Raw genomic sequence first — 17,931 nt, forward strand, 5'->3', positions numbered from 1 at the left:
AAATAAACAGCACATTGGTGTCTGGAGAACTGTGCTTCCTATGAGTGAGAAAACATTACATGACAGAGCACAAAAATAAACCATTATTACATCTGGGAGTTTGCACAGTCCATTTACTTTGAACTCCTAACTGACAGCTGATGGGTGCAGTATAAAGTTGGCCATTTAAAAACACAAAGAAATTTAGTGTAATCTTTGAAACAAATAACAAATTTATTGTCACCCAGTCAGCTGAATATGCTCAGGAATATGCCACACATTTTTCTTTTTTGGAGGGGGTGGAGACTGAAACACCTGTCATTGTGTTTACAGTTTATTGTTTTCCATGAAAGAAAACTGTTGCCAGTTTGTAAAACTTTTGGTTGCTGGATGCAGCAACACTTAATCATTTATTTGCTGACTTACTGTAACTCACTGTTAGACTCACTGTTAAGGACACAGAAATGCAAAAGGATGTATTTGTATAAATATGTGCTTCAATATGAATTTAAAATAGATTTTAAATTCAAAATGAATTTTGATGCTACAAAAAAGTTTGATATACATACTTGTTATTGATATTTCATAAAAATAATTTTAACAGATTATACATGTTATATGTTTTTATTTTTTAAATGAAAATGCACACAGAAGTGTCAGATGTTTTGTTTTTCATACCCATGCATTGTTTTTTCTTCATGCTGAATCCTGGATTGCAGCCTGCGGATACCAACAGCACCATGACGAGGAAGAAAGACAGAGCTGAAAAACAAGCAGAGAACATTGGCAGTGGAAACTTGCATTTGTGTTGTTGCAGACTGTAATTTCTTCACACCATTTGTAATTTTCACATTCATTTATATCTTTGTTAAGGAAACAGAAATTTGAGGGATGAATTTGTACAAATATGTGCTTCAGTATGAATTTGAGATTTCTCTACATGGCTTGTAATTTTTATCTATAAAAAAATAATGTGAAACAATGTAGTTGCACAAATATATGCTTCAAAATGAATTTGATATGCATTTAAAAATCAAAATGGCTGGTTAGGGCCCTAGCAGGGCCTCCTCTTGAAATTGCCCTTGTGTGGCTGTGGTTTTCTCTCTCCGCCTCCTCCTCTCTTGCTCCACCCCTCTGTCTCTCTCTCACTCTTCTCTCTCCCCAGGACACAGCTGGTTTTGATTAGCCTCATTTACCACCTGGGCCCAGTCAGCAATCACCTCTCTGAGGCTATATAAGCTGGGGATGAACTGTGAGTGAGTTGGTTTTCTTCCCCCTGTGGCGCTACACGGTTTCCCCCTAGGTTTTGGACAGGCTCCTTCGAGTCGTGAGTAGATGGGCTTGTGGGCTCCGGAAGTGTCTCCCTTATTTGTTTGGTAGTTTTTTTTCCTTTGTTGCTGCGACTGCTTCCTTTGTTTCTTTGGCATTATTGGTAAAACGGTGTTGCCGGCTCTTTAAGTTAAGATTATTTGTAATAAAGCTATAATATATACTGAGCACTCTGTCTGGTTTCCTTTCATTCAGCTCTGGACCCATTTGCTACCGGTCCCCACACTCATACCCCTCGACCTCATCGTGGGGACGTAACAAATAGAAACTTGATACTGAACTTTTTTGTTTTCTTTCTCTAGTATACTAGAGAAAGAAAACAAAGTTCAGATTCAGCCAACAGTACCATCAGTAATCACCAGTGTGGTGTGAGGTGAACTGTATTTCCTCTAAGAACTGAACTGTATTTGCTATGAAAGAATGTAATTTGTTTTGTAGAACCATGTTGATATATGCTAACATTACATTTAGTATATATACTGGCAATGTATGACCAAAAGCTCATACATTTTCTTATTTACCGGCTGCAAACTTGATATGCAGGTTTAAATGGTCCTTGAGTAGGACAACATGTTCAAGTGCTCTTAATCTATTACAGCATTTATATACAGTGGGGCAAAAAAGTATTTAGTCAGCCACCGATTGTGCAAGTTCCCCCACCTAAAATGATGACAGAGGTCAGTAATTTGCACCAGAGGTACACTTCAACTGTGAGAGACAGAATGTGAAAAAAAAATCCATGAATTCACATGGTAGGATTTGTAAAGAATTTATTCGTAAATCAGGGTGGAAAATAAGTATTTGGTCAGTAACAAAAATACAACTCAATACTTTGTAACATAACCTTTGTTGGCAATAACAGAGGTCAAACGTTTACTATAGGTCTTTACCAGGTTTGCACACACAGTAGCTGGTATTTTAGCCCATTCCTCCATGCAGATCTTCTCGAGAGCAGTGATGTTTTGGGGCTGTCGCCGAGCAACACAGACTTTCAACTCCCGCCACAGATTTTCTATGGGGTTGAGGTCTGGAGACTGGCTAGGCCACTCCAGGACTTTCAAATGCTTCTTACGGAGCCACTCCTTTGTTGCCCGGGAGGTGTGTTTTGGATCATTGTCATGTTGGAAGACCCAGCCTCGTTTCATCTTCAAAGTTCTCACTGATGGAAGGAGGTTTTGGCTCAAAATCTCACGATACATGGCCCCATTCATTCTGTCCTTAACACGGATCAGTCGTCCTGTCCCCTTGGCAGAAAAACAGCCCCATAGCATGATGTTTCCACCCCCATGCTTCACAGTAGGTATGGTGTTCTTGGGATGCAACTCAGTATTCTTCTTCCTCCAAACACGACGAGTTGAGTTTATACCAAAAAGTTCTACTTTGGTTTCATCTGACCACATGACATTTTCCCAATCCTCTGCTGTATCATCCATGTGCTCTCTGGCAAACTTCAGACGGGCCTGGACATGCACTGGCTTCAGCAGCGGAACACGTCTGGCACTGCGGGATTTGATTCCCTGCCGTTGTAGTGTGTTACTGATGGTGACCTTTGTTACTTTGGTCCCAGCTCTCTGCAGGTCATTCACCAGGTCCCCCCGTGTGGTTCTGGGATCCTTGCTCACCGTTCTCATGATCATTTTGACCCCACGGGATGAGATCTTGCGTGGAGCCCCAGATTGAGGGAGATTATCAGTGGTCTTGTATGTCTTCCATTTTCTGATGATTGCTCCCACAGTTGATTTTTTCACACCAAGCTGCTTGCCTATTGTAGATTAATTCTTCCCAGTCTGGTGCAGGTCTACAATACTCTTCCTGGTGTCCTTCGAAAGCTCTTTGGTCTTGGCCATGGCGGAGTTTGGAGTCTGACTGTTTGCGGCTGTGGACAGGTGTCTTTTATACAGATGATGAGTTCAAACAGGTGCCATTCATACAGGTAACGAGTGGGGGACAGAAAAGCTTCTTACAGAAGACGTTACAGGTCTGTGAGAGCCAGAGATTCTCCTTGTTTGAGGTGACCAAATACTTATTTTCGACCCTAATTTACGAATAAATCCTTTACAAATCCTACCATGTGAATTCATGGATTTTTTTTTCACATTCTGTCTCTCACAGTTGAAGTGTACCTCTGGTGCAAATTACTGACCTCTATCATCATTTTAAGTAGGGGAACTTGCACAATCGATGGCTGACTAAATACTTTTTTGCCCCACTGTATTTGCATCTATCAGACTGAATGATTCCCAAGTTACCAAAATGATAGCAGTAATAATCCATTATGCTTGGATATTATTTAAAAATCAAAGTTTGGTTGGTAAAACACTATTTATTCATTTATGTAAATTTTATTATGGTGAAGTTGTAATTCACCATTACTGCAGGAGGAGGTCAAAAACACAGAACACATAGAGACAGGGTAAAACCCTCAGTTCAAATCAGTTTAAAAAAAAGCAATGGCCATACACAGGAAAACAGTCAGCATGACAAAAAAAAAGTCTATTAAACAATGTAGCACTCACAAAAGGGAGACCTGAAGGACAACATGGAGACAACATGCAACAGGCTGTAGAAACAGCCCTGATAACAAACTGAGTGGAGCTATAGGTTTGAACTGATGCTTATCTTTTATAACGGAATGTCAAGGATATCAACAATTATCAAACACTCAGGTGAAGAAACGACACTTAGACACTTGGAGAGAATTTTTAACGTGCACGGGTGAGAGCTCAACAGAGAGACTCACACCCAGCTGCAGGCGTTTTCTTTAATTAAAGCATAGATAGCGGTTCCTGTTTTTCATGTTCGTGTGTATGTGTGTGTGCAGCAAGTCATTTTCTAAGAATAATAAAAATAATGCGAGTCAACTTCTGCGGCTGTGTGGGTGCGGTGAAGCTCCTATCAGCTTCTGCAAATGTGCATTTGTGTGCTGATCTTGTGGCCTTATCACAAGGCTTGCAGTTTCATGTTTATCAAGCTGAGCTGCACAGTGAAAATATGAACATTATCAGTATTGAAGCAAAGCATAAAAACATTTAAACATTTCTTTAACACGGAAAGATAATTTTATAAATAGTTTGTTACGCAAACACAAAAAGCACCGCTCATCAGAAGGTTTTTCTAAGAGTATCTGTAGTATGTTTTATGAAGCAAAAATAAAAGTGCTCACATTAATCACCTGTAGCACCATTTTCCCCTGTCTCAGAAATGAATACATGTGTCAGATTTGTTAGGCAGATGCTCACATTCTCCTGTGAAGCCTTCATCCCACTTTGTTTTTATAAACTAAAGCTTCCCATGTGTAAAACAAAACATTTAAAAAGAAAGAAAGTAAAAACATATTTTATGTTAGTCAGTTAATGAAATATGTCATCTTAAATGAATTAATTCATGTTTTCACTTTGTTTTTTGCATGTTAACCTTTTGAGGTAAGTCATCATCCATCATGTCCTTAAGCCTAGCTTCAAGCCACTAACCCTACGTTCTGGACAGAAGCAAAACGATCTGTCAGGATTTGGAAAATGAGGACCCAAACGCAGACACATGAAGAAAGACTCACTAAAAATAAAACACGGGTTTATGGATAAAAATCCAGAACTCCATAAACACAAACCCAGAAAAAGAAATGCCACACGGAAATACAATGTGAGCATGATAGAAACTGTGACGGAGGGGAAAAAACACTATTTATGAACACACAGACACACTAAGGGATAATGAGGGAAATGGGAAACACAGGTAGCAAGACACAAAACACTCAAGACCACAAGACAGGTGAAGTGGAACTAGCTATAAGACACAGAAGACAAACTATCAAAATAAAACACAAAATCATTGACTAACATAGATAATGAACATGATTATTTTGTTATTATATTCACCAAGATGTGGGAGAACAGGATTAAAACATACCCATTAGCATCTTTTTTCCCTCTGTTTTAGCAGTTTATTTTTTTTTAGGGAGACAAATGAAGCATACTTTATTGAGACTCGTAGTTCAGCCACTGCCATATTTGAACATGGAGAGAAGCAGTTGAGAAAGGAAGCGGAAAAAGAGGGTTTAGAAGGTGTTATGGTGAAAGGTGATCTTTATTTTCATTTATAGTATATATAAAATAAATTCCTGCACATGCAAACATGCAGATCTGTGCATATAGTTTCTGTATATTACTGTATTACAAGGCATCAGTCCACTTGTAGTTGAGTAATTGCAAAAAAAAATTACATTTTGAAAATTGTGATCCAACATTAGATTTAATATGAAAAGCATGAAAAAAGCTATGAAAGGTTTGTATGTAACTTCTTATAAAATATTTTCCCCCTGTTACTCCTGTGCAAATGTATGATCGATGTGACTCACCCAGTATCAGCAGGATCCGCGTGCCTGTTATGTTGGAAGCAGTGTGCAGATCTCTATGGATGAAATCAGTGAAAATGTAAAAGTAGCTACAAGTTAGACTAATATTGTAAAACAAATATATATATTTAAAAATGCCAAGATCTTAACATTACATAGAATGACCAGGTCTTTTTCTCTCTCTGGCTGTCTGTCTTTTCTCGTCACGTCAAATTCTTATCCGCCCATATCATCATGCCGCCAGGGGTGTTCAATGCTTATCACCATAAAGTGTCACTGTGGTGACAAGACCCTGTGTTTATCGCTTCCTGCTTCCGTTACTATTTTTTCAAGACTATGTATCTTCTTTTTTTTTTTTTACATGAACAGTATAGCAGCACTTTATTTGCTAGCACTTCAGAATACACCCCTGTCATGAAACTGTGTTTGGCAGGCAGGATTGCACCCAAAATGCAGCTCTCAGAGACAGAACTGAACTCAAAATGAAGCCTTATTCCTGGATTCACAGAATACATTAAACTAGGAAACAACAGGGAACCTAAACTGGGAAATACAAACAGACAGTAGACACAGCCAGAGAAATGAGGGAGATCTCGTCACTGGATGGAGGGAGACACAGATGATATATACACAAGAGGAAATCAGGGCAGAGACAGGGGAAGCAAAACTGAACATGATGCACACATGACAGGTGCCTGTCAAAGTAAAACAAGTGACAAGAACAGTGAGACTAAGGCACATGTACTTGTGCCTGATTCTGTTGGAAGTTTCTTCCTGTTAAAAGGGAGTTTTTTCTTCCCACTGTCACCAGAGCTCTTGCTCATAATGGGTCATATGACTGTTGGAATTTTGTCTGTTTTCTTTGTTTTACTGTATTACGGTCTTTACATTAAGGTATAAACCGCCTTGAGGCAACTGTTGTTTTCATTTGCCGCTGTAATAAATTGGAATTGAATTGAACCTTGCAGCTGCAGCTCTTTGCAGCAGATTCAGCAATAGAGGGGCTATTTCCTCACCCTTTTTCTGAATGCTCCTGAATCTCTGCCAGAGATGATCTGTGCCAGCAGTGTACACTCACTATATGTTTGGGTACATTATATTTGTCCACCTCTCTTCACCCAAATGTCCAGTATGGCGGCTGAAGATATAATAACAAAGTTGATCACTGATCTGCAACTTTGGGTGTCCATATGCTGGAACGTGGTGTCCGTCATGAAAAAGCTGTGATTAGCACAAAAGTCCAATAACAGAACACCAGTTGAGTTAAGATCAGACATGCCATTCCTCCCAGTCATGCCCTTTTAGGTCTCATTGTTGTTTCCCACATGGGCATTGAAGTCCCCCAGCAAAACAATGGAGCCCCTGGAGGGAGAACTCTCCAGCACTCCACCAAGGGACTCTAAAGTGGGTTTTATGCTGCTACAGATGTGTTTGTCTGTGTACATTTTTCCGTCGGGCAGAGGGGTGAGGGGTCACCCACAGGAGACGGTACCGTGCAATTCTCCAAGTTGCTGACTGCACGTTGCTGGAGGACATGATCTATGTGACTGATTTATATAATATAACATATCGAAAATATAACATTTGAAGACAATGTCAGAAAATACTACTAAAATGGATAAGTATTACTATTATTAATATAATTATTTTTAGAGGTGCTCAAAACTAAACTTGCCTTTGGGCTGCAGTGACACTTTATTTTTGTTATTTTTAACACTTGGTTTCACTTCAGCTCTTTATATGTTATAACTTCGCACTCCTCTGTGGCTGGCTCACGAACCAACCACAGCATGAACATGAGAGGCCCACAGAGCAGCGGTGGCACACTGCCTTTATCTGACAACAGAGCCCACTGCAAAACCAGCAGGCTCTCGAGTTGAGAGTGTGTGTGAGAGAGAGACCTTTGCCTTGTGTTTCAGGGGTGAGACCTGTTCCTGAGCTCCAGCACTCTGGTTTCACACATCTGAAGGTAATTAACTCAACTGTCTATTCTCACCCATCACCAGCTGCTACTTAAGATGGAGGAACTCCTTCACTTGAGTTGTTGGTCTGTGTCTGCAAAGCGTGGCTCCTCAAGTTTTACAGTGTTACTCTTGTGCTTACCTGCTGTGCCCTTTAGTCATCAATCTCTCTTTGTGCAGAAACTGTGGTGTGGAAAATTGGGAAGAAAAAGTCATGTGGAGAGAAGGAATCGGTGATCTTCCATGTTTGACCTGGCCACAGAGCTCACTGCATGAAAGTCATTGTGCTGAATCTTTGTACTCACTTGCTGTAAATAAACCTGTGAACCCTTACTTCAGAGCCCCCGTTTGAGTCCCCCTTTGACTGCTGGATATGACTGAAACATATGTTCACTAACAATTTCACAGTTCATAACCAGCTGATAGACCTCAATGTCTCTTACTGTTAAGAAAACCTAATGCATGGATCGGTTGAGTCACATGTTTTTTCAGCATCTGTACTAACCAATAATGATATTTGGTACTAATTTACATTTGTATTAATAATATAATATAATATAATATAATGGTGATGTTAAAGAAAACTCAGCCATCTGGTCTGCCAAGCAGCCCCTAATGTGTGCAGTGTAAATGAATGGAACTACATTTACAGGACCAATTTAACATGAAAACATAAACATTATCTTAAAGAGTCTAAAACTGCATAGTTCACCTGACTACAGAAACTTTCAAGATATAAGAAGTTTTTAAAAAAGGAATCTGAAACACTCTCGAAGTGGCAATATTTCTTCTTCTCCACCAAAAGATCCATTTTATTTTTATATTTTTCTTTTCCTTTGAAAGACATCTTGTTGGACCCTGAATGTTTATGACAGAAAACAAAGATAAATAAATATATAAAACATATAAACATGTTTTGGTTAAATCGCTTGGAAGTCACACAGCCTAAGTCTTGTAATATTTGATAGTGCTTTTTTGCATTTATAATTATAATGCAGGAACGTCAGATCAAAACTTCATCAGATACAGTCAACTGTGCATGAGAGTAAAACTGACTATTTACTACAACTATGGCATAAACATCAAGAATCACTTTCTAATTCCAACCTAAAATCGGGAAACATTATTTGCTCTTTTTTTCTAAAATACACTGAAATTATATAGGACTTAAAATGTCTTCAAATGTCTTTTTCCTCTAAAATATATAATATAATAAATATATTATATAATATAAAATAAAACTTAAAGTTATTGTCTACTAAGGATGTACTTTATGAAAATTATACCCTGATTTCAAAAAGATGACATTGAAATCATATGCGAAATATGGGGAAATTACACCATAAGGTGCAGTCTGTATTACGAAAATGCTTTAACATTGAATTAAAGCTTTGTGTTCTGAAATAATGGCCAAAAAGTTGTCTTTCTGGTGTTCATTGCTAGTTTATTCTCTATATCAAATGCGATACATTTTAAAATCACTAAAGATGATATACATCAGAATATGTATTTACCCTAAAACCTTTAGCAGAACATTAAAAAATTAATTTAAAAAAAGGTTTTTAACAATAAACATAAATAAAGAAGTAATTGCAAACTGTAAATGCATTAAAATTTTTTTACAATCTTCTAAAATAGCTTCATGATAAAACACAGAGAATGGATGCAGTCAAGAATGAAAACACGAAAATTGCTCAGCAATATAAACACAAACTTTTAAAACATTTAAATATATGTTTCGGTCTCATAATTGTCCTCTTATTGTGGGTCTTTCAGAAGCTTGAGGAAGTGGTTGAAGAAGGTGCTTTTCAGCAAATATGTTTCAGATTGCTCATTAAATACAGTACCTGAATTAAAGAATTAGCATTATTAGATTTACCTGATACAACAGGTCTTTACACAATTATGATAATCTGAAAACATTTTTTCATATCTGAAATTTTTAATACTTGTAGATTTATGCTTCTAAAACTGCTTACATAATTTCCTGTTTGAAAAACGTAACAAAATGCTTCTTTTGTAAGGATTTTGTAAGTTGCAATGATTTGAATAGATAACTCAGTGACTTAAAATAAAAGGCCCACACATAGTAAAGAATGATAATATTTACAACATTTTGCAACAAAGCAAACAGGTGCAAACAGATGCGCTATAAGTGCGATGTCAATATGTCCCAATAACTGAAAGTCTCCAGCAAATCAGAGTTTGTCTCAAGTCAGGTTTTAACTTCTCAGAAATGAGACTCTCCTGTGTCCTGGCTGCTCTTGGATGCCTGAAGATGACAAAGGGGCATAGTTCAATCAGCTGTGAAAACCATCTCAACTGTTCCTTAAGTATAGGGAACAGTTGAGGAACAGTTGTATACGTATGAAAAAGCATTAAGTATAACATTTTATTTTCTTCTTTAACCAATGGGAAAGAATTGAGTTTTGTTAGGGTTTAAAATTTAAGTAGTAGTTCCATAACAGATCAAATGTTCAAAATGAAATGAAATGAATCAAATCAAAATGAATTTTCTATAATAAATGTTTCATTTCACTTTAATATTGCTTAGTGAGAAAGTCAAAAAAGGAAAAAAAAACATAAATAGCTGCTTACTTGAGCTTTGCTGGAGTAATTGAACTCTTTGTAGCTCTTCTTCTGAGGCACACAGAATCTGGCCAGGATGTTTTCATATTCTTCTCTCACCTAAATTCAGAAAATCTTTAGTATGGGCATCACTAAAGACAGCAGAACTCGTCCCTTACTTTTGAGACAAATGTGACTAACCTGTTTGGAAAACAGACAGTGCATGATAAAGAGCATAACACCCTGAAGGCTGCCAAAAATGGTGAACAGGTAAGACATGGCTACAGTGCTTTCCTCAAACTGGAAACAACCAAAGATCCACATGATGCCCAAAACGCACAGCTGTGCCACTGCAGTAATGGTGAATGCCCTGCAGGAGGCAACAAAGATGCATACATGTCATGTGCGAGGTACTTTGGTGAGGCAAAAGATTACGTTATACTTTCCACACAGCAATTGCATGGGGCGTTTAGCGTGGGCAGCTTGAGTTGTGACTTACTTTATTTTGTGCAGATTATCAAGATCAGGGTTTAAACTTGAGAACTTCTGTGCTAACTTCCACACAGTTATGAGAAAGAAGAAAATGTTTATCTGAAAGACCAAAGATGAGGTTTAAACATAACACAAGTCACCATTTTGGATCACATTAAACTCAATAATTATTTAAATACTTACAATGATGATGACACAGACAGGCCCAAAGAAACTCCAAATGATTTCCAGATTTAGCCAACAACTGAAATGCACATCAAGAGTTTAGTAAGTAAGTAAGTAATTCAAACTTGAATTAACGATAGAACAATATAATTGGAACTGGGGAAACTTACTATCTCTTAGTGCCATATCCTCCAGAATTAGCTAAGACAGAGATGATAACGATAACAGCTGGAACACCATAGCCAACTGCCATCATGTGGAGGGTTTTAAAGGTGGTGTTGAAGACGAGGACAACCATCCTGAACAGCTGAATGCCCTCCAGACACATCCAGCAAAACGCTGCCAGGTAGCAGAAATGCAAGATTCCTGCTACCACTGCACAGCCAGCCTAATAGGGAAAGTGAAGGAAAGAGGAGGATCAGGGTAACAGACATGAATAATGTGGATGAATATGAAGAGGGAGAAATGTCTAGAAATTCTTCAATTGTTTATGTGTCTATTATATATCTCTTATTAATATCTCTTATGAATAATTCAGTAGTGTGAGATTATTACAATGTCTTATGCTACATTATACCTCTGATTTAAGCTTATGAAATCATTATATAGTTTTCGGTTGCATTATACTATAGTTAGAAGGTGAAATTATTAGATTGATTAGACTGGTTTGTATTACATTTGACTGCTGATTTACTGTGAATGAATTACACTATCCTATGGTACTTCATACTGTTGATTTATAAAGAGAATACTGTTTGCAGAGAATCGTGGCCTTGCTTTTCTGATTGTAGAAAGAACAAAACATACTGCACAGGAAGCCAAGGTTGTAACTTAGGCTCACTGAGAGAGAAAGAATGTGAATGCTTAGTTTGGAGGAGGGCTGAAGCTATAAGAATGTGAGAAACAGTCGGACACTTTGAGATTTTGCCGGACACCCTCCCGTGCACATCTCCCATTCGGACATTTGTAATGTTAAAAGTGTTGTATGGAATAAAGAGAATTGTATTGATTAAAGAGATTGTTGATTGAGCATTTATACACTGAGTGTTGTTATTCCTTCAGCCAAAGGTCAAAGAGTTGGGGTATTTAACAGTAGCTTTGCTGCAATTTAGTATACAGTTCTCTGTTATATTTGAAGGTGGCAGAAACTTCTGCTAATGCATAAATGCTAATGGAGAGTGGAGTTTCTGTTTACCTTGTTCGCTGTCTGAGAGATTCCTGCTAGAAAGACAAGGTTTGCTATGAAGAGGCTGATGCAGAGATGCAGGTGGATGGTGGTTCTTGTGCTTTTAATGGAGCGGATCATTGAGAATGTCAGGATGGAGATGAATAAGAAAATCAGTGAAATGGACAGGCCCACCCAGGTGATCAGCTGCAACTCGAACTTATTCTATTGTGGAAGAGAAAGAATGGTAACATTATTGTATGAAAATGGGTTGAAGTTTAAACTTATTCTGAACTAAAAGCATTATGGTATATATAATTAGTTTTAACCTCCATCTCATAGAGGGCCATCAGTACAGCAAAGCTGCTCAGGTGATTACAGGAACACACAGTATATTCCGGGTTTGACTTCACCACATCGCAGCCACGATCAGACCATGATCCTCCGTTCACCGAGGAATCCCAGAACACACAGATGTGCGTTTGATTTTTCTGTTAAACAGATATACACCAGAGATACTGACTGTTCTGTTGTTCCTGTTTGTCAACGTAGATTAACACAGTCCCTAAACATTAGTAGTAAGCTCTCCTCTTTACCTGTATCAAGTGGTCCAAAGTCAGTTTGACTGGCGTTTTGAGGTGGCTTGTATTTTTGTTGCTAACAGTGACAGTCACCACTTTGGAGTTTATCTTAAAGCTCTGGTTCTTTTGTGGTTTGATCCCATCAAAGAAGCCATCTGTAGAGTCTTCCAGGTTTGAGTAGCTCATCAAGGACACTGTTGTAAACCCTGAAACAATAAAAGGAGAAAATAATTGGAGTGTGTCATAACGTGATGAAATTGGCTACAAATTTGATATTTGTTGTCATTACCAGGGTAATAGGCAGGTTCTCCAGCCGCCATTTCCATCTGGATGTCCAACTGAGCATGCTTAGTTGATAAAGTTGTGTTTCTTTTGGATATAACAGGCCCATGATGTACCAGCATTTTCAGCTCTGAAACCAGATAAATGTTGTTGCTTTTTCTTATCTTACACTGCTTGTTCAATAATGCTGAAGAAAATGTAATTAATAATAAATGTACAAGCTCTAGGCAAAAGCTCCTATCATATTTGAACATATCTACCTGAATTGGACATATTTGTTTGTTGGTTTGTTTTTCTTTTAAATTCTGCTGCAAATGCAAATTTATATTAAACCTGTGTGAGTGGAAGTTGTGTTTCTCCCTGGCATCTTCGTCACGGCTCCAATTAGCCTCAGAACAATCTCCACCAAATCCAGAAAGATGGAGACTGTTCTTCTGTCTTTGAGAAATTTACTGGACAAGAGCTGATCTATTTCTGACTGAAATCTCTAAAGACAAAGAGAGGAATGAGAGAGGAGACCATGAGAAACAAGAAACAGAGGCAGACTGAGGCAGACTTTCAGGCTACCTCAGTGTAAACGGTCTATGAGACATCTGAGCATCATGTGACAGTTTGAAAGAGGCAGAGCATTATTTTCCTGCCTGGTTTCAAGAAACTTGATGACTTTTTTGCAGTAAGGTTAAAATGTTCTGAATTTAGTAGTACCTTCAATAAGTCCTCTTCAGTCTGACTTTTGTCCCCTGTGAGCTCCTGACAGCTTTTATTGAGCTGCTTCACAATGGGAAGTTTCTAGAAGAGAGATTGGTGGATGATAAAACAAAAATGTGAGACAACTCTATTCATAATATATGCTGAATTTTGATACTTTATAGTATTTGTGATGTGGAGTTACCTCTTCCAGCCCATTTAGAGCTTTGAAAACATCACAGTTTGATTCTGAAGAAAGAAAGTTTAATGAATAAATTTGCTTACGGATGACCAGAGGTATTCAATAAGTGTTCTGTTTGTTTCTGATGCATTTACTGGGAAGAACCCCAGTTTAATAATGGATGATGGACAGTATTCTCACCAGTGCACCGTGCCGTTTTGTTGCCATAGTTAGTGAACCCTGCCTTGCACATGCAGTAATAACTGCCTTGTGTGTTGTTACATAATCCATTCTGACCACAGGGATTTCCTTTATGACATTCGTTAATATCTAGAGCAGCAGGAAGAAGACATGTAAGAATACCTCTGAAAAAAAAAATCCTCTGCCATCACCTTAAACTGAAGAGCTCACTCTAAAATGGCAGCACCAATGAGAGCAACATTTTACCTTCACATGTAGCATTTTGATCGTGACGAAAGGTTTTATTCCCAGTAGTAGAAATGAATCCATCATCACAGGTGCACGAGTAATAGGGGATTGCATTCTCACATTTGGCGTTAAGTCCACAGATGTCTTTGCGTTCCAAACATTCATGGATATCTTTTGAAAAAGAAGAGACCTTTAATCTTTACATAAGTTATGACTGTATGACATAAACTTTCTCCATCCAACCACAGAGTTGTTATCACCATAAATTTGAGATGACTTACCTTCGCATGCAACAGTTTTAAAATTCACCTCCCCTGTCTTTCTTTTGAAACCATCTTTACATTGGCAGTAGTAGCTCCCATTTGTGTTTGTGCAGTTTGTATTTTGTCCACATGGCTTCACAGCATCATTGCATTCATCTATGTCTTTGTAAAAACACAAACATTAGAAAAGATGTATTTGCCTAAATATGTTCTTTGATATGAATTTGTTACAGATTAAAAAAAATGTCTTGAAAAATCAAAACTTTTAAAACTTTTTCTATCAAACGTTTAAAACACATCTTAATTATTTCTTTTTTAACAAAATTTTTTAATAGATAATATTAGATTATTTATTAAATAAAAAATGCACACATTGCTCAGCTTGCACATTTTCCATTACTGATTAAGTGTCTGATGTTTTGTTTTGTAAAGATTTTCATACCAATGCAGTTTTTTTTCTTTGTGAGAAATCCTTGAGGGCAGTCTGCTGATACTGACAGCACCATGATGAGGAAGAAAGACAGAGCTGAAAAACAAGCAGAGAACTGTCAGCTTAGTATACTATGGTTCAGTACCTTTTGAACATTAATCTATCCTGATGTTTTATTCTGATTATGAATTTTGTTTATCATATAAATTGCACAAAAATGGTTGTGATAGTATAAGATCTGGGAAGAAAAAGCAAAGGCCCTCATTCTCTATCCTAATTTCCTCACATTATTCCTGCGTCTGAAATATGATTCAAAATAAACAGCACATTGGTGTCTGGAGAACTGTGCTTCCTATGAGTGAGAAAACATTACATGACAGAGCACAAAAATAAACCATTATTACATCTGGGAGTTTGCACAGTCCATTTACTTTGAACTCCTAACTGACAGCTGATGGGTGCAGTATAAAGTTGGCTATTTAAAAACACAAAGAAATTTACTATAATCTTTGAAACAAATAACTAATTTATTGTTATGGCTCAGAAATATGCTGCATCTTTTTCGTTTTTGGGGTGGGGGTGGAGAATGAAACACCTGTCCTTGTGTTTACAGTTTATTTTTTTCCATGAAAGAAAACTGTTGCCAGTTTAAAACGTTTGGTTGCTAGATGCAGCAACACTTAATCATTTGTTTCCCAACTTAATTTGAAGAAGTTAAAACATTGCTAAATTGTTCAATTGCTTAATATAACTTTCTGTATAGCTGACAGGATGGTGGAGGATGGGGAGAAGAGAAGAAACATTAAGTATAAAGGTCAACTTAATATTAGTTTTCTAACCAGTGAAACCTTTAAGAATCTCTTTTCTAAGCGAGTCTCGAACCCTGACTTAGCATACGGTTAGTAAAGCTCTCAAAGGAAACCTGCACATGTACAAGGCGGTCATTCAGCCTCTTCACAAAAGGGCAGCAGTGCTGTGCACTGAAACGACAGTCCCTGGTGTCTTTTTAGAAAAACTATCAGCTGTCAGAACTGTGTCATTCAGAAACAAGAAGCAAACACTTTTTAAAAAGAATATTTACCACATGACAGTAATGAAGTGAGAATTAATGTGTAGCATGATGCGCAGTCAGCCAAGAAAGTAATAACTGGGCTTTTATATCATGGAATTTGTTGGGTGAGTTGCCCGCTTTTGCACGAATGTGACATGGTTGTAATGTCTCATGAAAAATTGGAATTATAGTTAAGATGAAATGAGATATTCGACAAAAAATTGAGAAAATCTCTGAGAACTTTTATTCATTTACTATAATTTTGTCAATGACAATATGCTGCCTGACTTTATCTCAAAGAAAAGTGACTAAACAAATGCAACAAAAAGCAAGAGTTTCTATGTCCGAAAAGCAAAAACTGCTGTTTAGACATAGACATTATTTCAGACAGCTTAAGTATTACTAGACAGCAGTTCAATGAAAATGGTGAAAATGTTTTTGTTTAAGTTTCATCCTAAATTCAGATCCTTACAAAAAAAATCTTAAAAGATAATGTTTTCCATTCCATCTCCCACATATGTGACTCACCCAGTATAAGAAGCTTCCATCTGCACGTCATGGTGAAGAAGCAAAAAGAGTCCTTACTCGTTTCAAGAAAGTTTAACCAACCCAGACAAAAACTGCAGAATGATCTGCTTTTAGGTTGTCCCAACCTTTTCTCTTCTTCTCAACTCTTTCAAAGGTTCTTTAACTGTAATTTAAAAAACTGAAAAATAATAAATATTAATCCACCAGTCAAATGAACTGATATAGAAAAAGTAGCTAACGTTTATGCTGACAGCAGCAAACCAATAACTCAGCGACTGAAGCACTCCCCAACAACACACATCCCTTCACAGACTGAACTATCCCTTTTCTCTTTCTGCCTGTCTGACTACTGGGGTGACATAGAGTGGTGACTGTGAATTTTAGTTGGGAGGAGTTTCTCTCTCTCTCTCTCTCTCTCTCTCTCTCTCTTGCTCACTCTAACACACACAGTAATAAGATCAGTCCTCTGACGCAGAAGTTTTTATGGGAGTACAACCAGAAGTTGCTTTTTAGGAACTAACTTTTTGAGGGGTGCGGTGTGGTGACAGATGAAATCCAGTATTTCTGACGACTGCACAGCTGCAGCAATATGCTACTAGATTATGCAACCCTGATAATTTATGTCTCTTTTTGCTATAGCTCACTTGTCACTTGAACTTTCTCCTCTTTTAGACGTAGTGTGGGAACAGACAGAGGGTTAAAAGTTTAGATTGTGAGGCTAGTCATTGTTTTACAGTGTCCTGCCAGCTGATATACCCTCCCATAGGCACACAGTCTGCTGATTATGATGATGATGACATATTCATGGTTTTAGCCTCTGGCTGCTTATGTTTTTTTTAGACAATGTAACAATGGTAACAGCATTGAGCTGTATTTAGAAAGAATTAAACAAAGAAGGCTTCTACTATTTTGTTTCCTCTACATAGTATATAGTCTGTATGTAATTCCCCAGAGCGGAGGCCTAGTGCACTTTGATTCAATAAAAGGACAGATTAAGCACTACAGTACTGGAAAAAATACACCACATGCTTCTACAAAACAAAAACTTTACATCTTTTAAAGGTTTCCTGTTGCACGGTGTAACAGGAAACAGCCTTTTGAAACTATACTATGACGTGCTTGGCTACACACACACTCATACATTTATGACCTATCAAGATCTGTGAGGGTTGATTTTTGCGCTGAAAATGTGAAGGAATGGAAACATGTTGCAAGAGCAGTGTCATAAAATAAAACAGACTGCTAATTTTTTCAGTGACTTGTTTTGTTTCCAGTTCACATTCATGGTGTAATTTTCAGGCCTGTGCAGGCTGCAGTCTTAATTTCATATCATGATTATTGTAGACAAAGATTCAGTGCCTAAAATATAAAGTGTAAGAGCAACATTTTGTCATGTTTACATGAGAAACAGATATAGATATCAATGCTGGTATTGTTATCAGATCAGACCAGTGATACTACTTGTATCACTGGTATCGATCTATATGCA

The 17,931-nt window shown here is 37.5% G+C and overlaps 1 protein-coding gene and 1 long non-coding RNA gene across 2 annotated transcripts; both read right to left on the reverse strand.

Annotated features, from left to right (window-relative positions):
* Window positions 1-677: 677 nt before the first annotated feature.
* On the reverse strand, window positions 678-5,895 carry LOC106456392 (uncharacterized). The gene is made up of 3 exons (XR_001290524.1): window positions 5,815-5,895; window positions 5,663-5,715; window positions 678-741 (listed from the first exon to the last, which is right to left on the reverse strand). It is a non-coding gene; the product is annotated as an uncharacterized LOC106456392 (long non-coding RNA).
* Window positions 5,896-9,318: 3,423 nt separating this feature from the next.
* Window positions 9,319-16,781, reverse strand: LOC102204720 (adhesion G protein-coupled receptor E1-like). The gene is made up of 18 exons (XM_005745364.1): window positions 16,443-16,781; window positions 14,876-14,959; window positions 14,452-14,595; window positions 14,189-14,341; window positions 13,943-14,071; window positions 13,766-13,809; window positions 13,579-13,662; window positions 13,207-13,360; window positions 12,881-13,003; window positions 12,607-12,797; window positions 12,340-12,501; window positions 12,041-12,235; window positions 11,016-11,233; window positions 10,864-10,924; window positions 10,688-10,779; window positions 10,390-10,558; window positions 10,219-10,308; window positions 9,319-9,892 (listed from the first exon to the last, which is right to left on the reverse strand). Exons 1-18 carry the CDS (start codon window positions 16,471-16,473, stop codon window positions 9,851-9,853), a joined length of 2,166 nt encoding a protein of 721 aa, XP_005745421.1. The 5' UTR covers window positions 16,474-16,781; the 3' UTR covers window positions 9,319-9,850.
* Window positions 16,782-17,931: the final 1,150 nt, after the last annotated feature.

The sequence above is a fragment of the Pundamilia nyererei genome, unplaced genomic scaffold, assembly GCF_000239375.1.
Source record: "Pundamilia nyererei isolate P.nyererei 1_Seehausen unplaced genomic scaffold, PunNye1.0 scaffold00158, whole genome shotgun sequence".
Taxonomy (NCBI): domain Eukaryota; kingdom Metazoa; phylum Chordata; class Actinopteri; order Cichliformes; family Cichlidae; genus Pundamilia; species Pundamilia nyererei.